The following is a 25,441-nucleotide window of genomic DNA, read 5'->3' on the forward strand; positions in this document are numbered from 1 at the left end:
TTCTTCTCCAACACAAGCTGGTTGGTAATGACCCTTTGCCATTCCACAATCTCTACATCAATCCATTCAAAAAACTTGCATCCACGCCTACCAGTATAGGCATCGTAAAACTTACAGGCAACAAACCTTCTTCCAAGATTGGTGCTGGTCCAAGAAGTTTCCACTTTGCGGGGATTCCACAATAACACTTGTTAGGAAAAGGACGAGCTGATTCATAGGATGAATTGGACATGATTCAATTCGCAACAATCCTGCAAATACATGGATAACAACCAATTAATAAACCCTAATGTCGATAAATCCATTCAGTTTACCCAAAAAGCAAAAAATTACAAAACCCTAATTTCCCTAATTTTTAGTCATTAAGAACCCTAATTAGCATATAAAATTCTCAAATTACCTAATGTAATGTTCCAAAAATTATTCCTCTTGCTCAATTGGTGAAAAAAGGAAGAAATTTGGAAGAAAAAATTAGGAAATTTTGTTCAATTGGAAAACGAACATTAGCAGTTATATAGAGAGAAGAGAGCAACAAAAATTGGAGGGAAAGGTAGAAAGTGGGATCCGCTCACCGGAGATTCTTGCCGGAAATTTAAGAGTGGTAGTGCTATTCTAAATTTTTACAAGTTTGTGGTAGTTGTTTTAAGGAAATTTTCACTTTTGCTACCACTAAAACACCCCTGTTTCACTTTTGCTGCCCCTAAAAAATTTTATTTTATTTTGCTACCACCTAAAATCACATTTGTTAAAATTTGCAACCAGTTGACGAAATTTGTTACTATTGCCGTTTGTGGGCCCCACTTCAACCCTGCCTCTCTCTCTCCTCCTTCCCCAGCCACCAATCCCCTTCCCCTGCCACTCCCCTCCATCCCACAGCCACCTGGCCCGCATCACCCCTTCCAACCACCAGCCCAGCCATCCCCCTTGGCAGATCCTAACCCCTTCCCCTCCCATTTCCCCGTCGCGCCACCACCCTAGCCCAAACCCCTAACCCGTGAAACCCCACCCCCCTTCCTCCACCATCACGAAACCCCATCCCCCTTCTCTCTTGTTTGAGGGGTTGGTGGTTTGGTTTTTGGTACGGTGGTTCTGGGTTGGGATCGTGGGTGGTTCTGGGTTGGGTATTGCGGGTGGTTTTGGGTTGGGTATCGTGGGAGACTATGAGTGGGGGATTTCGTGGTTGGTTTTGGGTTGGGTTTTGTGGGTGGGTTTGAGTTTTCGGCAATGGCGACCTTCGATTTGGGTTCAACGATGGTGGATTTAGGTTTAGGGGTTGTTGGCGATGGTGAGCTTTGATTTTGGGGATGTCAGTGATGGGTGATGGTGGTTGGTCTGGGTTTAGGAGGGAGTCGGTGGTGGTGATGGCTAGTCTGGGTTTAGGAGGGAGTCGGTGGTGGTGGTGGGCTGGTGAGTTAGCTAGTCTAACGCATTTTCTAGTGGTGGGGTTGAGGGGGGTGGTTGTTAGGGTTGTCGGCGCCGGCCGACGCTTTGGGCGCCGGTCGCCGGCAGGGGGGAGGGGTGAGGCTAGCTGACGGGAGGGGTGGTGGGCTGCATAGGTGGAGGAAAGGGATGGAGGAGGGTGGCTGACGGGCGGGGGAAGGGGATGGCTGGGTTTTTTTTTTTTTTTGTAAACATTTAATTTTTTTTTTTTAATAAACTTAATGGAACCCTAATAGATTCCGTTAAGTGGTAGTGAAATTTAAATTATGTGATTTAGGTGGTAGCAAAATAAAATAAAATTTTTGAGGAGTAGCAAAAGTGAAACAGGGGTGTTTTAGTGGTAGCAAAAGTGAAAATTTCCTTGTTTTAAATTTTTTTTCTTAAAAGGTAGTTGTTTTCAAAATAGGGACTTAAATTTTTAGTTGTTGACAAAATTTCCTACAAATAAATGTTCATATTTTTGAACTGTATGTTCATTCTTCAAAACACGATGTGCATCATGATCCTAGTTACGGAGTATAGGATAAAGTTTTCAATGTTCATAGGCTCATAGTCATAACCTCATATTAGTCATATATATTACTATAAGAAACTATTTATTGGGAGGGAAAGAGTTTAAGTTTTCAAACAACAACGTAATTGATTCACCTACTTTCCGAGATTTCTTCCCTCCTGCTACATGTTCGTGTAACTTGATCCTCTAAGCTCAACAAACATTATAGTTTTTCAAATTTAGCGGATAATCTTATTCAACAGATTAGATTTTCAAGGAAGAGAATGATCTCCCAAAAAATCTAGAAAAACACAAATTCTTAATTATGTGTGGTTAGTCCCATAGTGTGACCAGACATAATAGGGGTTACTCGGTCAGTAATACAGGGGTTTTTCGATCAGTGTTACATGGATTACTTGGTCAGTGTTACAAGGGTTACTTTGTCAATGTTGTAGGGGTTACTCGGTCAATGTTATAGTAGTTACTTAATTCTTTTACAACCGGCCACACCGTGTGGCCAGCCACACACAAGACGTGTTGCTAGAAAAATATAAAAATATACATAGTGCCCCGTAAAATTTTAGGATAATATATATCTCAAGATCATATCATGTTTCATTTTTATTATCACAATATAATTTTATTTTATTTTAAAATACCTTATTTACAATATGTTTTGTTAAATAGGGAAGTGTTGATATACCTCCACAACTATATTTTGTTAAACACTTCATTTGTCAACTGAATTTTATTTTAAGAGAGAGGTATTATTATCGTTTATAAAAATAATATCTCCAATGCTCAAATGCACAATTGGTCAAATAGTGTTTTTAGCTCAACTAGAGAATAGTAAAACCATAAACAATGCGTGGCTAATGTTCGTTCCTTCCGGGTGTACCGCTTAAATTCCACTAAACATTTGAAAATTTGATGAAGTTGGTAAAGATCATATCATTATCCACTAAAAATAAAATTACAAACTAAATTAAATTAATATAAAAAAAAATATATGAAAAAGGAAAGAAAAAGTAAAGACAACATCACAAGATTCACAACTTGTGAAAAGTCGGGGGGACAAGTTGACGAATGTTGTTAAATGTTAATGCAAAACAAAAAGTTATAAAAACACGTTTAATCTATCTGATGGCTATTCAAATTATTTTAATTAAATAATATTTTGATCATACAATAAAACGAACACTTTCGGTGACTACTATATTATGTAGTGTCATAGTTAGTGATTTGATGGCAGCCTTGGATATATGGGTCTAATCAAGCCGTGGAGGCATACGTTAATCATTCAAATGTTTGATGGCAGCTAGCACTGTCAAAAACCAAACCGAACCGGTGAAACCGAACCGATTCAAACCGATCCGAATGAGAACCGAACCGATTAAAAACCGATTTTTTGAAACCGAAAACCGACCCGAACCGCATTTTAGTAAACCCGAAACCGAACCGATCCGAGTAATGTTAAACCGTTTTAGAACCGAACCAAATCTAAACCGAACTGGAAAGGAAACCGAACCGAAAATAAACCGAACCGTTTCTAACCCGAAACCGTTTAAACTGGCATAAAAACCGTTATAAACCGAACCGTTATAAACCGAACCGTTTACAAACCGAACCGTTTATAAACCGGACCGTTTATAAACCGAACCATTTATAAACCGAACTGTTTATGAACCGAATCCTTATAAATCGAACCGTTTACAAACTACTTACTACTAGGAGTGGTTATTGGGTGGGTCAGTGTGGGTCGATGCAGATCATTTACGAAGTGAGTCGGTTGCAGGTCAAGATGAATATTTAGCGGGACATAAATAATAACCAATAACTCGAGATAAAAAAAGGAACAACATATCAATATGTAATGTGACTAAAACTATTAATACTTGTTCTATGAGATTAAAACATTTTAGCAATGAAGCAACACAATATATATTAAGCATCACTAGTTCACTACAATACAACATCCATGTCTTCTTAATTAGATGCAAAACTTTCATCTATCACTACTTTACCAATTTCAAGGACGTCTTCTTCAATATCACAATCATAACCACGTAACCAATTTTGTGTGGTCACCAACGCCTCAACATTCTTAGGCAAAAGCGCACTCCTATACTTGTTTAAAATACGACCACCCATGCTAAAAGAAGACTCTGAGGCTACCGATGTAATAGGAATGGCCAAAACATCCCTAGCCATAACAGCTAATATGGGGTACACACTACTTTGAGATTCCCAATACTTAAGAACATCGTACTTCTGCCCTTCATAAATTGGTTGTCGAGGAGTACACAAATAAGAATCAATCTCCATCGATGGCCGATTTGATGTGTCATCCTCCTCATCATCATCATTATCAACATACTAGAAAAGTTCAAACAAAATGCTTTTATTAAATAATAAAATTAAAACATAAAATTATTAATTTTGTAAACCACAATAATCAGAAATTGATTACCTTGAATATATCATCATCCAAGTGACTATTTGAATTTTCGATAACAGCTGGGATGGAGGGTGGAGCATTTGTACTTGATGTAAAACCGGAAGACAAAGAAGAATAAAAGTTATACAACTCCAAAAGAGCACACCAGCAACCTAGCCCAGCAACAGACAGACAACACAGCCCAGCTAACACAAGACGACAGCAAAACCACAGCTGCAATACCCTAGAAAACCAGCAGCAACCAACCCCAGCACCCAGCCTGCAGCAGAGACATCAACTAGGACAGCACAAACCATGGCCAGAAAGACTCTGCTCTGAACAGGGCAGAAAACACCCAGCAGATCCTACAATCTAGCCTTGTACATCTAGCAGATCTGGCCAGACATTAGAACAGCAGCAGCACAGGACAGACCCTAGCTAGTACTACATGCTCTAAGCTGAGGTAGTCCATCTACAATTCAGTCCTAAAATATACTAAACACTATTAGACAACTCCTATCTGAATGCACTTGCACTTTTGCAACAAAACAAAACCCAAACTTAAATAAAAAAATCCTGCTAGCATTCAGCATTAACCCACATAAACAGAAACACTAATGAGAGAACAATGCAGCTGATAGAACAAAGGATAGCATTCAGTATATTTGAAGACTAATAGAGCATTATAGACAAAGCCATACATTTTAAATGCTCAACAAACAGCAAACAGTCACAAAGGCAGACCAACAACAACACAGCAGCCTGAAAAAAACCAAGCACAATTAATAACACGAAAAGAAACCACGAGCATGAATAAGGTAACCAAATCAACTCAATTGTTGCTCATGGTACTACAACCACAACCCTGATCAGAACTGAGCATAGCCAAAGCTGGTAAGGCCAGAACACCTCACAAATAGATATAACAAAAAATGAACAACAAGAACAATAAAATTAAAAAATCAGAAATTAAATGAACAACAAGAACAATAAAATTAAAAATTACATGAACAACATCAAAAAATCAGAAATTATATGAACAAATCAGAAATTATATGAAATTATATGAACAAATCAGAAGTAAAAATCAAAAAATAAAGACATGCAAATCCTGCAAACAACGAATCAGCAACATAAAACCGAAATGAAAACAAAAAAATTAACATAAAATTACCTTTGAGCAGTGACGACTTGAAGGAGAGGAAGATTTGAAGATGGAGAACTGGAGAATGAAAAAAAAACGAGAATGGAGAGATCGAAAAAAAAATCGAAAAAAACGAAACGAAAACAAAAACAATTAACTAAAATTTACCTTTGAGCTATTGAAGGCTAAGAGTTCAGAGCTTGAGAGTTGAGAACTTGAGAGTGAGTGAGGATTCAACGCTTCGATTTGAGGATGAAGAAGAAGAACGGTGAATGCTGTGGAATGAAGAGGATGAATGAAGAGGATGAATGAAGAACCTAATTGCCTTTCAGTCTTTCACAGTTTCACGTTTCACTTTTTTTTTTTTTCTCTTTTGCATAATATATGAACCACATGTTTATTTAATTATTAAAGAATCAAAATATCTAAATTCTAAATCTAAAATGTGTTTTTCCTTTTGGTTTTTGGAGGGAAATTTCCCACCATATTTTGTTGAAATTGTCAACCAAAAAAATGAAATTAATTTTCCACTTTGTAAAAATCAAAATTTTTAATTTTATTTTAATAACATTAAACAAACTTTTATACAATTAATTAATTACATGACTTAAAAAAAAAACTAATTACATTTCTCGGATCCCGATAAAACGATATTCACCTTCATAATATCAGCTTTTATAATTTTTTTTAACACACACATTAAAATATTAAGTTCTTTAAATTATAAAATGTGAATCGGTTAGCGTGTAATTTCTAGGCGTTGCGATTAATAAAAAATCGAAAATTGTTCAATAAATAATGATGTCATATCTTAGAGAGTTAGAAGTACTACGGATTTGTTATATGGTTATATTTATATCAGTTTAGCTGTACCTATAAGCAATACACTTGTAATCGTGTAAACTTATAAATGATATAGTTGACTAGTAGATTAGTACATAAATACAAATTACTTAATTAGATATGAGTTATGTCTACATGAGTGATTGACTAATATGACTATATGAGCAATTGTCAATTTAGCATAGCTGCATAACAGATTAGCAGCGTACTAGACTATCATACTCGGTAATATACTAATACCATTTCAGTATTTGATCTACTAGACTCAAGTTAAAAGTTACTCTTTCTGATTAACTTGTTAGTCTAATTAAGTAATTACTAATTACTAATTAGTGACTTAAGCCTTAAGGGTAAACCAGTAAAGGATATACAAAAATATAATAATCTTATGTTTCTCATCCCTTTATACTAATAATATCTAACTATGAGAATATGAGATGGTTATATGTTATGTATCTGTATAATCGATTGAAGGAATCAACATTACCTTCTTCTTCATTAATGTTTTCTTTCATTATACAAATCAAACTACTCTGTAATATCTTCATGTATAACTTTATGCAAATATATAATGATAAACGAGTCTTAATTATCAGTCTTGTTGACTAATTAAGTATCGAATACCAAATTGCAAATTTCGATGTCACAACAACTCATCAAATCATGATTATGACACTATTAACTAAATGATCAAATCAGAAGCAGATAATAATCTGATAGTAAAACAATAATACATTAATGCACTAAACTTTTATAATCTACTTCATAATAAACTAGTAAGATCAGTATAGCTAAACTTAAATCATAACATATATGTATTTATAAAATTAATGAGAATTTGCATATAATATGATGCCTCAATATGAAGTGATGAAGTCTCGGCTTGATATAAAACTTGTTAACTAGCAAAAAGTTAGAAAGTAGTACAAAATTTTTTGAAATCAAAAACAGACTCGAACCGTAATTTAGTAAATCTGAAATAAAACCGATCTAAATAATGTTAAATCGTAGAAGAACCAAACCCGTGAACGAACCGAACCAGTTATAACCGAACTAAAATAAAACTAAACCAAAAAACAACCGAACCGTTTCCAACCTGAAACTGTTTGAACCGGGATAATAACCATTTACACCGAACCGTTAACAAACCGCAACCCGTCTGCACCGAACCGTTTACTACCTGGAATTTTTACAACCCGCACCGTTTACAAACCGAACCGAATTTAAACCGGGTTAAAAACCATTTACACCAAACCGTTAACAAACCGCAACCCGTCTGCACCGAACTGTTTACAACCCGAACCAAATTTAAACCGGGTTAAAAACCGTTTACACCGAACCGTTAACAAACCGCAACCCGTTTGCACCGAACCGTTTACTACCCGGACCGTTTACAACCCGGACCGTTTACAACCCGAACCGAATTTAAACCGGGTTAAAAACCGTTTACACCGAACCGTTAACAAACCGCAACCCGTTTGCACCGAATCGTTTACTAACCGAACCGTTTATAACCCGAACCGAATTTAAACCGTTCAAGAATAAACCGAAACCGAACCGAACCGATAATTATTTAAACCGAACCGAAACCGACCCGTAAGACATTTGAACCGATTTCAAACCGACCCGATTTCAAACCGAACCGATTTCAAACCGAACCGAAACCGAACTGTCAAACCGTTTTGACAGTGCTAATGGCAGCCTTGGATATATGGGTCTAATCAAGCGTCTAAAGAAGAAGTGGCAACTCAAGGGGGAGATGAATCTTACTGATATAGGGTGTAAGTATTTCATAGCAAGATTTAATAATGCTGATGATTACAATTTTGTATTAACACAAGGTCCATGGCTGATTGATGATAAATATCTCACAATTAGGAAATGGACACCGAATTTTATCCCAGAGGAGGCTTCCATAAATGTTCTTACAGCGTGGGTGAGAATCCCTAATCTGGCTGTTGAATACTTTGATACGGAATTTCTAAAAAAGATAGGAGATAAGATTGGGAAAGTACTTAGAGTAGATCGTTCAACTGCTTATGCTGAACGGGGTCAATTCACACGCTTAAGTGTTGAAATCGATCTATCCAAACCACTCCTAGCCAAATTCTGGCTAAGGGGAAAAATTTGGAGGATTCAATATGAGGGTATAAAAATGATCTGTTACAAATGTGGTTTGATAGGACATGCTGAGGACCAATGTGAATTGAAGCACCAAACTGAAGAAATGGTTATTGATAAGCCCAATGATCAACTGAGCCTCTCAGGCCTGGAACGTAAACCACCGAAACGAAAACCTGAAGAAATTGACGATTTTGGCTCGTGGATGCTTGTTAAAAAGCCGGTCCGTAAAAGATACACTAAACCAGAAAAGTCAGCTCCTGTGATCGGGAAGTACGACGGTAGCAATTCAAAAAAAGATTTACCAATACAGGATCAAAGCCAGCCCGGAAAGCAAGCAAATCCGATTAGGTTGGGGTCAAGATTTAGGGCACTTAATCAAGAAGATATTGATAAAATGCAATCCCAATATAATTCTAAGTTGACTCCTCAACGCCAAGAGGAAAAAAATATAGAAGCAAGGGAGGAAAATAAGGAAACAGAATTATTTCCTATGACTAACCAACATCCGCATATTGCTACAATCTGTTTAGGAGATAATTCTCAAAATCATCTTGATTCAATCCCAAAAGATAATCCTTTTATTATGGGAAAAGATATCCATGGAAAAAAGATTTGGACTCCTTCAAAAAACAACTCGAAAAGTTCTCAAAAAAGTACACTTATTGTATCAAAAAATAAAAAATTACCTCTTGCCACTATCACGAACCAAGATGCCACGCGAGAAGTGATAAGAGAATTCCCTTTGTCTGGTGAAGAGAACATAACAAGCAGTCAGTGTGAGAAGTCAAATCAAGAAGCCTTAGAAGCAACTTCAGGAAGTCAAGAGATTGTACCATTAACAGATTCTGACAATGAACAATCACATATTTCCCCCACCTTTGAATGTGATTCCCCCATTGGAAATACTATATGTTGGACAGCTAATGGAGATCCCATACATGGGAATAGCAAACCCCCTGACTCACATATTGGAGGTCAACATGGACACCTGGGTGGAACCGATTCCAGAACCAATGGAATTGGTAATCACCCTACAAATTCCCAATGAAATTAATCGGTTAATCCGATTAATTTCTAATGCATATCTAAGCTCCCTCACCTCTATTCCAGTTTCTATGGGAGATACAATTCCAAATTTAGGCCTAAACTCTACTCCGATTTCTTGCAAGGTTTGGAACGTGCAAGGGGCTGGCAATCGAGCTTTTCTTTCGGCTCTAAAAGAAGTGATCCGTGTTAATAAACTGTGTGTTCTTGCCTTAGTTGAAACCCATATGGGGGGGGGGGGGGCAACAAGCTGATCAGATTATAGCTAAAGGCATCAACTACCAAGGGCACACTAGAGTGAATGCTCAAGGTTTCAGTGGAGGTATTTGGATATATTGAAGAACTGACCTTGTTACTGTTGAGCCTATTATAAAACATGGCCAACATATTTCTATGGAAATTAAACGAATTGGAGAAACTCCCTGGTACTTCACGGCAGTCTATGCTAGCCCAGACCCGACTAAAAGAGTAGAATTGTGGCGTGACCTTAAGGAATTTGCTTCCACGCATAATAAACCTTGGCTTATTGCTGGATATTTCAATGACACTGGATTCTCGTGGGAAAGAAGCTCAAGTAGTGCTGAGACCTCGAGGAGAGCTGCAAGATTTAATGAATGGGTAGAGGATATAGGACTCCTAGAGTTGGAGTTTAGTGGTCCCTCGTATAGGGCTAGGGGAAACAGACACAATACGAGAATTAGTGCAAGACTCGACCGTGCCTTATGTAATGGAGATTTGGAGTCTTAGATTTGCTAATGCAGCCTCTAAAGTCCTCCCAGCAGTTCAATCGGATCATTACCCTATTTTAATTTCACCTAATGGTTTTGCTCCGGTTGCCTCTGTGAACAAGCCATTCTGCTTTCAAGCAGCTTGGTTAACTCATGAGAAGTTTAGGTCATATATTGAAGATAAATGGGATAAACAAGCTCCTCTAGTCCCTCACCTGGACAAAATTGCAAATGACCTTCAAGGTTGGAATAAATCAGTGTTTCATAATATATTCAAGCAAAAAAGAAACCTGCTGGCTCGAATAGCAGGGGTTCAAAAAGCCCTTTCACATCAAAGATCAAGAGACCTAATCAAACTGGAAGCAAAATTAAGACTTGAGGATGAGGTACTCGAACAAGAAGAACTCTTGTGGTACCAAAAAGCAAGAGTTAACTGGATTAGGGATGGGGATAGGAATACTACATTCTTTCACCTAAGCACCGTGGCTCGTAGATGGAGGAACAAAATCTCAGCGATTAAAGCAAGTGCTGATGGAGAGTGGATTCATGACAAAATAGCAGTTCAAGAACTCTTTGTTAATTTTTTTCCAACATCTCTTTATGAATGACGAGGATGTTAGTCAAGAAGAGCTGCCTTCAGACTTCTTCCAGGAATTCTCCTCTAGAGACTGGGAGTTCCTAGCCCGTCCCTTCTCTAAGTGCGAAATTGAAAAGGTGGTTAAGGAGATGGGAGCCTTAAAAACCCCTGGACCAGACGGTTTCCAGGCTTTACTCTACCAGAAGCACTGGGATCTCGTGGCTAATAATGTCTACAAGATGGCTTTGGATGTACTAGCAGGGAAGGGCTTACTAGAAAATTTGAATGAGACTTTTTTAGTGCTGATCCCGAAGGTGGAAGCCCCGGAGCTGGCTTCTCAATTTAGACCGATTAGCCTCTGCAATGTAGCGTACAAGATCATAACTAAAACTATTGTCAATCGTATAAGACCAATGATGCCCAATCTCACTTCTAGCAAACAAACTAGCTTTGTACCAGGAAGGCAGATCACTGATAATATAGTTATTGTTCAAGAGGTTATTCACTCCATGAAGAACAAGTATGGTAATGTGGGCTCTATGGCTATAAAGATTGATTTTGAAAAAGCTTACGACAGACTTCGTTGGGACTTTATTCGTGACACCCTGTATAGTTATTGTTCAAGAGGTTATTCACTCCATGAAGAACAAGTTTGGTAATGTAGGCTCTATGGCTATAAAGATTGATTTTGAAAAAGCCTACGACAGACTTCGTTGGGACTTTATTCGTGACACCTTGTATGAAATCCGATTTCCCCCTGTCCTCACTGAGATGATTATGGAATGTATTACTACAACCTCAATGCGCGTATTATGGAATGGCGAACCATCTAGAGCCTTCAATCCGGGTAAGGGCATTAGACAAGGGGACCCCTTATCACCTTATATATTTGTGCTTTGTATGGAGCGTCTCAATCACATCATTGAAGAATCCATTATAAGGAATAGATGGAAACCGATTTGTGCAAGTAGGAAGGGCCCAAAATTATCTAACTTGTGCTTCGCAGATGATATTGTTCTCTTTGCAGAAGCCTCGATTGAGCAAGCTACTATTATCCATGAATGCCTGGCCCGTTTTTGCGGTGTATCTAGCCAGAAGGTTAGCTATGGTAAATCTCGCACCTATTTCTCAAGAAACATGTCCCCGGAGGACAAACTAAGAGTTAGCTCAGCCATGGGAATTGCAGAAACAGAGGACTTTGGAAATTATCTTGGTATGCCTACCCTTACTAGTAGAGTAACAAGAAAAACTTTTGCATATTTATGTGAAAAGATCGATAGGAGATTGTCGGGCTGGAAATCCAAGTTCCTTTCACTTGCGGGGCGAATAACACTAGCTAAGTCAACATTGAGTACCATGAGCATCTATGCTATGCAGACTGCCAAAATTCCTAGAGGCATTTGTGATGGTATTGACAAAAGAACGAGGCGTTTTATTTTGGGTGGCAGTGAAGAACAACGTAAAATACATCTCATCTCTTGGGATAAAATTCAACTACCAAAGGAGCAAGGTGATCTTGATATTCATTCAACGAGAAATATTAACTCTGCCTTCTTGACAAAACTAGGGTAGAGGGTTCTTACAGAGCCTCACTCCTTATGGTCTTCGGTCTTGAGAGCTAAATATTGTAAAGGGAGATGTGATCTTGACATGTTCGAAACAAAATCGAACATGTCTAATGTGTGGAAGGGGATAACAGAAAATGTTGTGCATATTTATGAAGGTGCAAGAGTTGCTGTGAATAATGGAACTAGTACCCTTTTTTGGGATCATAAATGGGTGTGAGACCGAACTTTAAGAAGTCTTGCCATTGATACTGTACCTCCAGAGATAGAGGGGGCAACGGTAAGTGAGATGTGGGATAGCAATCTTGGTTGGAAATGGGAACTTTTTGCGGATTTACTGCCTAATGAATCTCTTCAAAGGATTGAAGCTTACATTATCCAACCGGATTTCGGAACAGGAGATCTCCTCTACTAGGGAGGTTCAGCCAAAGCTAAATTTACTATTAAGTCGGCCATGAGGATCATCAAGAAAGAAGATGAAGGGGTAGATGATGGTAGTTGGGAGCTAGTCTGGAGATTAAGAGTAGCTCAACGCATAAGGGTATTCATGTGGTTGGTGCTCCATGAACGTATCATGACTAATGTCAACAGATTTATGAGGAATCTCACGGATGACCCCAGATGAAAAATATGTAATAGGCACGATGATACCATTATTCACCTTCTTCGTGATTGTACTAGGCTAGGGACATATGGAACCAAGTTGGGGGTCCTGCTAGTATAAGAAGTTTTAAAGAGGGGAACTTGAAACAATGGATTATGCGCAATATAAAAGTCTAGGTTAGAAACGATCATTCCCCCGAAATTTGGCCAACCTACTTTGCTATTGTATGTTGGTGGATATGGAAGTGGCGAAATAACATCACGTTTGGAAGAAGCAATGAGAACCCCGTAAATGCTAGTCAATTTTTACTCGCAAAGTTTGAAGAAGCATGGAGAGTGCTAGGTGATGGAGGAAGCTCAGGTGATCCCGTAACTAGAGGAAGAAGTGAGATGCTAGTTAAGTGGGTTGGTCCCCCTCAAGGCTGGCTAGCCATAAATACGGATGGGGCTGCAAAAGGAACACCCGGACCAGCCGGAGGGGGAGGGGTGATCAGAGATTGTACAGGAAAATTGTTGTATGCCTTCCCACTTAATCTTGGAACATTTAATGCGTTCGTGGACGAAGCTCGTGCGGTAGAATTTGGTCTAGACTTAGTTTCAAGACTTAGTCCATTAAAAATCCAAGTGCAAGTTGATAATCAGGCCTAGTACGGGCATTACGGGGGGATAGCAATTATAGAGGTGAAAGTATACATATTATTAACAGATGCAAAGAGATGCTAGAGGATGAGAAGTGGGAAGTGGAAGTCCAACATATCTATAGAGAAGCAAACAGAGCGGCAGACTGGCTAGCTAACCAAGGAGTTACTCAGAACAACAAGATCGAGTTGATTCAAGTCCCCCCATTACCATTGAGTCGAATTTTGTATAATAATGTTGTTGGGGTGGCTATGCCACGTTTAGTTCCCATTTAGTCTTTTTTTTCTTTAATTGTTTTTCTGGGGCTTCGCCCCTCGTTTGCACCCAAAAAAAAAAAAAAAAAAATAGTGATTTTTTGTTTGCTCTGACATCATACAATCAATAACATAATACTAAAATAAACATTAGAATTGACATGTATCACTTCTTGGTGATGTTTTTTCCCTCCAAAACCCCCCCTCTTTTTTAGCAAAAATCTTATATTTTTGAAATATTTCTATAATACAAATATAATAATATTATTCATAATCTTATATATTATCTTTATAGTAATTGTATTTCTTTTTATTTCGTAGCCTATTTACTTAAAAATAGTTGCACAATATTTTAAGACATTTTAAATATGGTGGAGAGTATAAAATAAAGGAGCCTAAAATACAATATTAACATTTAAATTACCATTATATACATAGTTTTACAATAATGAGGTTCAATGGAGGAAAAAAAAACATCTTTATTCATGGTGTTGATTTGAATTCTTATAAAACAATAATAATTGAGTTAGTTTTCTATTCAATATTTCTGTAATAATTTTACCAACTTATAACTTTTTTTTTTCCTTTATTATTAAAACAGATCATGCTTACATCAATCATTTTGGACATTGTCAAGCTATCATTAAAAAAATTTCCGCCAATACAATATATGACAACTTAATTTTATTTTACTTTTTATTATTCTACTTAGCTTATTTTTTGGAAGTACATTGTATAATTTTTTTGTTTTTTTTTTATTTGGAACTAAATTAATTCATAACTAAAAAGTCATGCGGCATATACATTGTATAGTTTTATTGAGGATAACATGTATCATTAAATGTAATATAATGCATATTATTTTAAAAACATTTTCAACATAACTAATCAGCAATAATATTTTATTTTTTTCTCAATTGTAGTTTTAATAATTTTTACCTTATTATTTCATCGGGAAAAAATATTATTACTACCATGCATCGCACGGGCACTAATCTAGTTCTATTAAAAATGAGGAAATATGTCATTCTTAACTTTACTTAAGTAGTTAAGTATGCAATAATAATTTATTTCATGTTTTAACTTATGGCGCATTTTATTCAACTATAATTGGAAAGCTAGACAAAAATTAGATAAGTTAATTACAATTGGTAAAAATTACATAAGTAGTATTCCGTATTTTACCCTACAACAATAAGCAGTAATATACACTTCTAGGTACTAAACTTTGCAATTTGTATCACATAAGGTACCAACCTTTCATTTGTATCAATTAGAGTAATATGATCTGCACTTTAGGTTAGGGTTTTGAGTTAATGGGTGTGTGGGTAAAATAGGGGTTAACACTTGAACTAGCTAGAAACCTATATGTACCTACATGTGGCCTTAGGTATGGACGCACTTGGTCAGGCTCACCCTATCTTCAGCCAATAGGACCTCCTTGTCACCCAAATTTTCACAAAAATTGACTGGGAGGACGAAGTGAATGTCCAGCTGGTGTGCAAGAAGTGGAGAATTTGATGGCGCCTCCTTCACTTTGCTTTCCGTCTCGGACGTTTTTCCAAAGTAAGCCATATTTGCAAAGTATTTTGCAAAATGGATGCGTGGCAAACTATTTACCAAACTAAGCTTTTTAGGTAAAACGTTGTCTCGGACAGCGTTTTATACCTTGGATTTTAAAAAACAAATCAAAGTATAAAACGCTGTCTGAGACAGCGTTTTACATGTTGACTTTTTTAAAAAAAAAAAAATTCGTAATTTTTAATTTTTTTTTTAAAAAAAAATTACACTAAAAGCGCTGACTCGGTCAGCGTTTTTAGTATAATTTTTATTTTTTAAAAAAAATATTAATTTTAGATTTTTTTAAAAAAAAATAAAAAACTAAATCTAAAAACGTTGACTGAGTCAGCGTTTTTAGGATAAATATTTTTTAAATTATTAATTTCTGATTTTAAAAAAAAACGAGAACTGAGTTAGGAGGAAATAGGAGGAGACGATGAAGCGAGTTAATGGCGGCGAGTCGATTGGAGTCGTCAGCTTCCTGAGTCGTCGACGAAGAGGAAGAAGAAGATGGTGCGGCGGCAGAAGAGGCAGTGTCGTCTTTAGCGAGGGCAACGGAGAGAAGAGCACCAAGCTGTTGTTGTTGATGGTGAAGTCCTTTCATAGTCGGCATCCTCTTCTTCGTTGAGTTTGTGCATTTTTTGGAATTAAGTTGAGTGGGGTTGTTGTTTCAGATGGTTTGGGATGCATTTTGCAAAATACTTTGCAAATACGGCTGAGGAAAGGCATGAGGAGCGGCAGCCTTGGCCATGGAAAAGAGCTCTGATTTCATAGTTGAATGCTGACATTAAAGAGCTCTGATCAGTATAGCTAAACTTAAATCATAACATATATGTATTTATAAAATTAATGAGAATTTGCATATAATATGATGCCTCAATATGAAGTGATGAAGTCTCGGCTTGATATAAAACTTGTTAACTAGCAAAAAGTTAGAAAGTAGTACAAAATTTTTTGAAATCAAAAACAGACTCGAACCGTAATTTAGTAAATCTGAAATAAAACCGATCTAAATAATGTTAAATCGTAGAAGAACCAAACCCGTGAACGAACCGAACCAGTTATAACCGAACTAAAATAAAACTAAACCAAAAAACAACCGAACCGTTTCCAACCTGAAACTGTTTGAACCGGGATAATAACCATTTACACCGAACCGTTAACAAACCGCAACCCGTCTGCACCGAACCGTTTACTACCTGGAATTTTTACAACCCGCACCGTTTACAAACCGAACCGAATTTAAACCGGGTTAAAAACCATTTACACCAAACCGTTAACAAACCGCAACCCGTCTGCACCGAACTGTTTACAACCCGAACCAAATTTAAACCGGGTTAAAAACCGTTTACACCGAACCGTTAACAAACCGCAACCCGTTTGCACCGAACCGTTTACTACCCGGACCGTTTACAACCCGGACCGTTTACAACCCGAACCGAATTTAAACCGGGTTAAAAACCGTTTACACCGAACCGTTAACAAACCGCAACCCGTTTGCACCGAATCGTTTACTAACCGAACCGTTTATAACCCGAACCGAATTTAAACCGTTCAAGAATAAACCGAAACCGAACCGAACCGATAATTATTTAAACCGAACCGAAACCGACCCGTAAGACATTTGAACCGATTTCAAACCGACCCGATTTCAAACCGAACCGATTTCAAACCGAACCGAAACCGAACTGTCAAACCGTTTTGACAGTGCTAATGGCAGCCTTGGATATATGGGTCTAATCAAGCGTCTAAAGAAGAAGTGGCAACTCAAGGGGGAGATGAATCTTACTGATATAGGGTGTAAGTATTTCATAGCAAGATTTAATAATGCTGATGATTACAATTTTGTATTAACACAAGGTCCATGGCTGATTGATGATAAATATCTCACAATTAGGAAATGGACACCGAATTTTATCCCAGAGGAGGCTTCCATAAATGTTCTTACAGCGTGGGTGAGAATCCCTAATCTGGCTGTTGAATACTTTGATACGGAATTTCTAAAAAAGATAGGAGATAAGATTGGGAAAGTACTTAGAGTAGATCGTTCAACTGCTTATGCTGAACGGGGTCAATTCACACGCTTAAGTGTTGAAATCGATCTATCCAAACCACTCCTAGCCAAATTCTGGCTAAGGGGAAAAATTTGGAGGATTCAATATGAGGGTATAAAAATGATCTGTTACAAATGTGGTTTGATAGGACATGCTGAGGACCAATGTGAATTGAAGCACCAAACTGAAGAAATGGTTATTGATAAGCCCAATGATCAACTGAGCCTCTCAGGCCTGGAACGTAAACCACCGAAACGAAAACCTGAAGAAATTGACGATTTTGGCTCGTGGATGCTTGTTAAAAAGCCGGTCCGTAAAAGATACACTAAACCAGAAAAGTCAGCTCCTGTGATCGGGAAGTACGACGGTAGCAATTCAAAAAAAGATTTACCAATACAGGATCAAAGCCAGCCCGGAAAGCAAGCAAATCCGATTAGGTTGGGGTCAAGATTTAGGGCACTTAATCAAGAAGATATTGATAAAATGCAATCCCAATATAATTCTAAGTTGACTCCTCAACGCCAAGAGGAAAAAAATATAGAAGCAAGGGAGGAAAATAAGGAAACAGAATTATTTCCTATGACTAACCAACATCCGCATATTGCTACAATCTGTTTAGGAGATAATTCTCAAAATCATCTTGATTCAATCCCAAAAGATAATCCTTTTATTATGGGAAAAGATATCCATGGAAAAAAGATTTGGACTCCTTCAAAAAACAACTCGAAAAGTTCTCAAAAAAGTACACTTATTGTATCAAAAAATAAAAAATTACCTCTTGCCACTATCACGAACCAAGATGCCACGCGAGAAGTGATAAGAGAATTCCCTTTGTCTGGTGAAGAGAACATAACAAGCAGTCAGTGTGAGAAGTCAAATCAAGAAGCCTTAGAAGCAACTTCAGGAAGTCAAGAGATTGTACCATTAACAGATTCTGACAATGAACAATCACATATTTCCCCCACCTTTGAATGTGATTCCCCCATTGGAAATACTATATGTTGGACAGCTAATGGAGATCCCATACATGGGAATAGCAAACCCCCTGACTCACATATTGGAGGTCAACATGGACACCTGGGTGGAACCGATTCCAGAACCAATGGAATTGGTAATCACCCTACAAATTCCCAATGAAATTAATCGGTTAATCCGATTAATTTCTAATGCATATCTAAGCTCCCTCACCTCTATTCCAGTTTCTATGGGAGATACAATTCCAAATTTAGGCCTAAACTCTACTCCGATTTCTTGCAAGGTTTGGAACGTGCAAGGGGCTGGCAATCGAGCTTTTCTTTCGGCTCTAAAAGAAGTGATCCGTGTTAATAAACTGTGTGTTCTTGCCTTAGTTGAAACCCATATGGGGGGGGGGGGGCAACAAGCTGATCAGATTATAGCTAAAGGCATCAACTACCAAGGGCACACTAGAGTGAATGCTCAAGGTTTCAGTGGAGGTATTTGGATATATTGAAGAACTGACCTTGTTACTGTTGAGCCTATTATAAAACATGGCCAACATATTTCTATGGAAATTAAACGAATTGGAGAAACTCCCTGGTACTTCACGGCAGTCTATGCTAGCCCAGACCCGACTAAAAGAGTAGAATTGTGGCGTGACCTTAAGGAATTTGCTTCCACGCATAATAAACCTTGGCTTATTGCTGGATATTTCAATGACACTGGATTCTCGTGGGAAAGAAGCTCAAGTAGTGCTGAGACCTCGAGGAGAGCTGCAAGATTTAATGAATGGGTAGAGGATATAGGACTCCTAGAGTTGGAGTTTAGTGGTCCCTCGTATAGGGCTAGGGGAAACAGACACAATACGAGAATTAGTGCAAGACTCGACCGTGCCTTATGTAATGGAGATTTGGAGTCTTAGATTTGCTAATGCAGCCTCTAAAGTCCTCCCAGCAGTTCAATCGGATCATTACCCTATTTTAATTTCACCTAATGGTTTTGCTCCGGTTGCCTCTGTGAACAAGCCATTCTGCTTTCAAGCAGCTTGGTTAACTCATGAGAAGTTTAGGTCATATATTGAAGATAAATGGGATAAACAAGCTCCTCTAGTCCCTCACCTGGACAAAATTGCAAATGACCTTCAAGGTTGGAATAAATCAGTGTTTCATAATATATTCAAGCAAAAAAGAAACCTGCTGGCTCGAATAGCAGGGGTTCAAAAAGCCCTTTCACATCAAAGATCAAGAGACCTAATCAAACTGGAAGCAAAATTAAGACTTGAGGATGAGGTACTCGAACAAGAAGAACTCTTGTGGTACCAAAAAGCAAGAGTTAACTGGATTAGGGATGGGGATAGGAATACTACATTCTTTCACCTAAGCACCGTGGCTCGTAGATGGAGGAACAAAATCTCAGCGATTAAAGCAAGTGCTGATGGAGAGTGGATTCATGACAAAATAGCAGTTCAAGAACTCTTTGTTAATTTTTTTCCAACATCTCTTTATGAATGACGAGGATGTTAGTCAAGAAGAGCTGCCTTCAGACTTCTTCCAGGAATTCTCCTCTAGAGACTGGGAGTTCCTAGCCCGTCCCTTCTCTAAGTGCGAAATTGAAAAGGTGGTTAAGGAGATGGGAGCCTTAAAAACCCCTGGACCAGACGGTTTCCAGGCTTTACTCTACCAGAAGCACTGGGATCTCGTGGCTAATAATGTCTACAAGATGGCTTTGGATGTACTAGCAGGGAAGGGCTTACTAGAAAATTTGAATGAGACTTTTTTAGTGCTGATCCCGAAGGTGGAAGCCCCGGAGCTGGCTTCTCAATTTAGACCGATTAGCCTCTGCAATGTAGCGTACAAGATCATAACTAAAACTATTGTCAATCGTATAAGACCAATGATGCCCAATCTCACTTCTAGCAAACAAACTAGCTTTGTACCAGGAAGGCAGATCACTGATAATATAGTTATTGTTCAAGAGGTTATTCACTCCATGAAGAACAAGTATGGTAATGTGGGCTCTATGGCTATAAAGATTGATTTTGAAAAAGCTTACGACAGACTTCGTTGGGACTTTATTCGTGACACCCTGTATAGTTATTGTTCAAGAGGTTATTCACTCCATGAAGAACAAGTTTGGTAATGTAGGCTCTATGGCTATAAAGATTGATTTTGAAAAAGCCTACGACAGACTTCGTTGGGACTTTATTCGTGACACCTTGTATGAAATCCGATTTCCCCCTGTCCTCACTGAGATGATTATGGAATGTATTACTACAACCTCAATGCGCGTATTATGGAATGGCGAACCATCTAGAGCCTTCAATCCGGGTAAGGGCATTAGACAAGGGGACCCCTTATCACCTTATATATTTGTGCTTTGTATGGAGCGTCTCAATCACATCATTGAAGAATCCATTATAAGGAATAGATGGAAACCGATTTGTGCAAGTAGGAAGGGCCCAAAATTATCTAACTTGTGCTTCGCAGATGATATTGTTCTCTTTGCAGAAGCCTCGATTGAGCAAGCTACTATTATCCATGAATGCCTGGCCCGTTTTTGCGGTGTATCTAGCCAGAAGGTTAGCTATGGTAAATCTCGCACCTATTTCTCAAGAAACATGTCCCCGGAGGACAAACTAAGAGTTAGCTCAGCCATGGGAATTGCAGAAACAGAGGACTTTGGAAATTATCTTGGTATGCCTACCCTTACTAGTAGAGTAACAAGAAAAACTTTTGCATATTTATGTGAAAAGATCGATAGGAGATTGTCGGGCTGGAAATCCAAGTTCCTTTCACTTGCGGGGCGAATAACACTAGCTAAGTCAACATTGAGTACCATGAGCATCTATGCTATGCAGACTGCCAAAATTCCTAGAGGCATTTGTGATGGTATTGACAAAAGAACGAGGCGTTTTATTTTGGGTGGCAGTGAAGAACAACGTAAAATACATCTCATCTCTTGGGATAAAATTCAACTACCAAAGGAGCAAGGTGATCTTGATATTCATTCAACGAGAAATATTAACTCTGCCTTCTTGACAAAACTAGGGTAGAGGGTTCTTACAGAGCCTCACTCCTTATGGTCTTCGGTCTTGAGAGCTAAATATTGTAAAGGGAGATGTGATCTTGACATGTTCGAAACAAAATCGAACATGTCTAATGTGTGGAAGGGGATAACAGAAAATGTTGTGCATATTTATGAAGGTGCAAGAGTTGCTGTGAATAATGGAACTAGTACCCTTTTTTGGGATCATAAATGGGTGTGAGACCGAACTTTAAGAAGTCTTGCCATTGATACTGTACCTCCAGAGATAGAGGGGGCAACGGTAAGTGAGATGTGGGATAGCAATCTTGGTTGGAAATGGGAACTTTTTGCGGATTTACTGCCTAATGAATCTCTTCAAAGGATTGAAGCTTACATTATCCAACCGGATTTCGGAACAGGAGATCTCCTCTACTAGGGAGGTTCACCCAAAGCTAAATTTACTATTAAGTCGGCCATGAGGATCATCAAGAAAGAAGATGAAGGGGTAGATGATGGTAGTTGGGAGCTAGTCTGGAGATTAAGAGTAGCTCAACGCATAAGGGTATTCATGTGGTTGGTGCTCCATGAACGTATCATGACTAATGTCAACAGATTTATGAGGAATCTCACGGATGACCCCAGATGAAAAATATGTAATAGGCACGATGATACCATTATTCACCTTCTTCGTGATTGTACTAGGCTAGGGACATATGGAACCAAGTTGGGGGTCCTGCTAGTATAAGAAGTTTTAAAGAGGGGAACTTGAAACAATGGATTATGCGCAATATAAAAGTCTAGGTTAGAAACGATCATTCCCCCGAAATTTGGCCAACCTACTTTGCTATTGTATGTTGGTGGATATGGAAGTGGCGAAATAACATCACGTTTGGAAGAAGCAATGAGAACCCCGTAAATGCTAGTCAATTTTTACTCGCAAAGTTTGAAGAAGCATGGAGAGTGCTAGGTGATGGAGGAAGCTCAGGTGATCCCGTAACTAGAGGAAGAAGTGAGATGCTAGTTAAGTGGGTTGGTCCCCCTCAAGGCTGGCTAGCCATAAATACGGATGGGGCTGCAAAAGGAACACCCGGACCAGCCGGAGGGGGAGGGGTGATCAGAGATTGTACAGGAAAATTGTTGTATGCCTTCCCACTTAATCTTGGAACATTTAATGCGTTCGTGGACGAAGCTCGTGCGGTAGAATTTGGTCTAGACTTAGTTTCAAGACTTAGTCCATTAAAAATCCAAGTGCAAGTTGATAATCAGGCCTAGTACGGGCATTACGGGGGGATAGCAATTATAGAGGTGAAAGTATACATATTATTAACAGATGCAAAGAGATGCTAGAGGATGAGAAGTGGGAAGTGGAAGTCCAACATATCTATAGAGAAGCAAACAGAGCGGCAGACTGGCTAGCTAACCAAGGAGTTACTCAGAACAACAAGATCGAGTTGATTCAAGTCCCCCCATTACCATTGAGTCGAATTTTGTATAATAATGTTGTTGGGGTGGCTATGCCACGTTTAGTTCCCATTTAGTCTTTTTTTTCTTTAATTGTTTTTCTGGGGCTTCGCCCCTCGTTTGCACCCAAAAAAAAAAAAAAAAAAAATAGTGATTTTTTGTTTGCTCTGACATCATACAATCAATAACATAATACTAAAATAAACATTAGAATTGACATGTATCACTTCTTGGTGATGTTTTTTCCCTCCAAAACCCCCCCTCTTTTTTAGCAAAAATCTTATATTTTTGAAATATTTCTATAATACAAATATAATAATATTATTCATAATCTTATATATTATCTTTATAGTAATTGTATTTCTTTTTATTTCGTAGCCTATTTACTTAAAAATAGTTGCACAATATTTTAAGACATTTTAAATATGGTGGAGAGTATAAAATAAAGGAGCCTAAAATACAATATTAACATTTAAATTACCATTATATACATAGTTTTACAATAATGAGGTTCAATGGAGGAAAAAAAAACATCTTTATTCATGGTGTTGATTTGAATTCTTATAAAACAATAATAATTGAGTTAGTTTTCTATTCAATATTTCTGTAATAATTTTACCAACTTATAACTTTTTTTTTTCCTTTATTATTAAAACAGATCATGCTTACATCAATCATTTTGGACATTGTCAAGCTATCATTAAAAAAATTTCCGCCAATACAATATATGACAACTTAATTTTATTTTACTTTTTATTATTCTACTTAGCTTATTTTTTGGAAGTACATTGTATAATTTTTTTGTTTTTTTTTTATTTGGAACTAAATTAATTCATAACTAAAAAGTCATGCGGCATATACATTGTATAGTTTTATTGAGGATAACATGTATCATTAAATGTAATATAATGCATATTATTTTAAAAACATTTTCAACATAACTAATCAGCAATAATATTTTATTTTTTTCTCAATTGTAGTTTTAATAATTTTTACCTTATTATTTCATCGGGAAAAAATATTATTACTACCATGCATCGCACGGGCACTAATCTAGTTCTATTAAAAATGAGGAAATATGTCATTCTTAACTTTACTTAAGTAGTTAAGTATGCAATAATAATTTATTTCATGTTTTAACTTATGGCGCATTTTATTCAACTATAATTGGAAAGCTAGACAAAAATTAGATAAGTTAATTACAATTGGTAAAAATTACATAAGTAGTATTCCGTATTTTACCCTACAACAATAAGCAGTAATATACACTTCTAGGTACTAAACTTTGCAATTTGTATCACATAAGGTACCAACCTTTCATTTGTATCAATTAGAGTAATATGATCTGCACTTTAGGTTAGGGTTTTGAGTTAATGGGTGTGTGGGTAAAATAGGGGTTAACACTTGAACTAGCTAGAAACTGATATGTACCTACATGTGGCCTTAGGTATGGACGCACTTGGTCAGGCTCACCCTATCTTCAGCCAATAGGACCTCCTTGTCACCCAAATTTTCACAAAAATTGACTGGGAGGACGAAGTGAATGTCCAGCTGGTGTGCAAGAAGTGGAGAATTTGATGGCGCCTCCTTCACTTTGCTTTCCGTCTCGGACGTTTTTCCAAAGTAAGCCATATTTGCAAAGTATTTTGCAAAATGGATGCGTGGCAAACTATTTACCAAACTAAGCTTTTTAGGTAAAACGTTGTCTCGGACAGCGTTTTATACCTTGGATTTTAAAAAACAAATCAAAGTATAAAACGCTGTCTGAGACAGCGTTTTACATGTTGACTTTTTTAAAAAAAAAAATCGTAATTTTTAATTTTTTTTTAAAAAAAAATTACACTAAAAGCGCTGACTCGGTCAGCGTTTTTAGTATAATTTTTATTTTTTAAAAAAAATATTAATTTTAGATTTTTTTTAAAAAAAATAAAAAACTAAATCTAAAAACGTTGACTGAGTCAGCGTTTTTAGGATAAATATTTTTTAAATTATTAATTTCTGATTTTAAAAAAAAAACGAGAACTGAGTTAGGAGGAAATAGGAGGAGACGATGAAGCGAGTTAATGGCGGCGAGTCGATTGGAGTCGTCAGCTTCCTGAGTCGTCGACGAAGAGGAAGAAGAAGATGGTGCGGCGGCAGAAGAGGCAGTGTCGTCTTTAGCGAGGGCAACGGAGAGAAGAGCACCAAGCTGTTGTTGTTGATGGTGAAGTCCTTTCATAGTCGGCATCCTCTTCTTCGTTGAGTTTGTGCATTTTTTGGAATTAAGTTGAGTGGGGTTGTTGTTTCAGATGGTTTGGGATGCATTTTGCAAAATACTTTGCAAATACGGCTGAGGAAAGGCATGAGGAGCGGCAGCCTTGGCCATGGAAAAGAGCTCTGATTTCATAGTTGAATGCTGACATTAAAGTGTTGTGCAAAAACATTAATTTTAGGGATATTTGACTCACTTATCTCATAATTTTAGGGATATTTGATAAGATGATAACAAATATAA

At 37.5% G+C, this 25,441-nt stretch overlaps 2 protein-coding genes across 2 annotated transcripts; both read left to right on the forward strand.

The window, feature by feature from the left end:
• Positions 1 to 8,068: 8,068 nt before the first annotated feature.
• On the forward strand, positions 8,069 to 9,529 carry LOC110735611. The gene has a single exon (XM_021915800.1). It carries the CDS (start codon positions 8,069 to 8,071, stop codon positions 9,527 to 9,529), a length of 1,461 nt encoding a protein of 486 aa, XP_021771492.1.
• A 7,652-nt stretch (positions 9,530 to 17,181) lies between these two features.
• LOC110735612 lies at positions 17,182 to 18,642 on the forward strand. Its single transcript, XM_021915801.1, has one exon. The coding sequence runs from the start codon at positions 17,182 to 17,184 to the stop codon at positions 18,640 to 18,642; it is 1,461 nt and encodes a 486-aa protein (XP_021771493.1).
• The last annotated feature ends 6,799 nt before the right edge of the window (positions 18,643 to 25,441 follow it).

The sequence above is a fragment of the Chenopodium quinoa genome, unplaced genomic scaffold (assembly GCF_001683475.1).
Source record: "Chenopodium quinoa cultivar QQ74 unplaced genomic scaffold, ASM168347v1, whole genome shotgun sequence".
NCBI classification, from domain to species: domain Eukaryota; kingdom Viridiplantae; phylum Streptophyta; class Magnoliopsida; order Caryophyllales; family Amaranthaceae; genus Chenopodium; species Chenopodium quinoa.

Bases quoted from the DNA above. Each gene is read 5' to 3' on its own strand.
- LOC110735611 (XM_021915800.1), top strand. From the start codon at position 8,069: ATGGGTCTAATCAAGCGTCTAAAGAAGAAGTGGCAACTCAAGGGGGAG.
- LOC110735612 (XM_021915801.1), top strand. From the start codon at position 17,182: ATGGGTCTAATCAAGCGTCTAAAGAAGAAGTGGCAACTCAAGGGGGAG.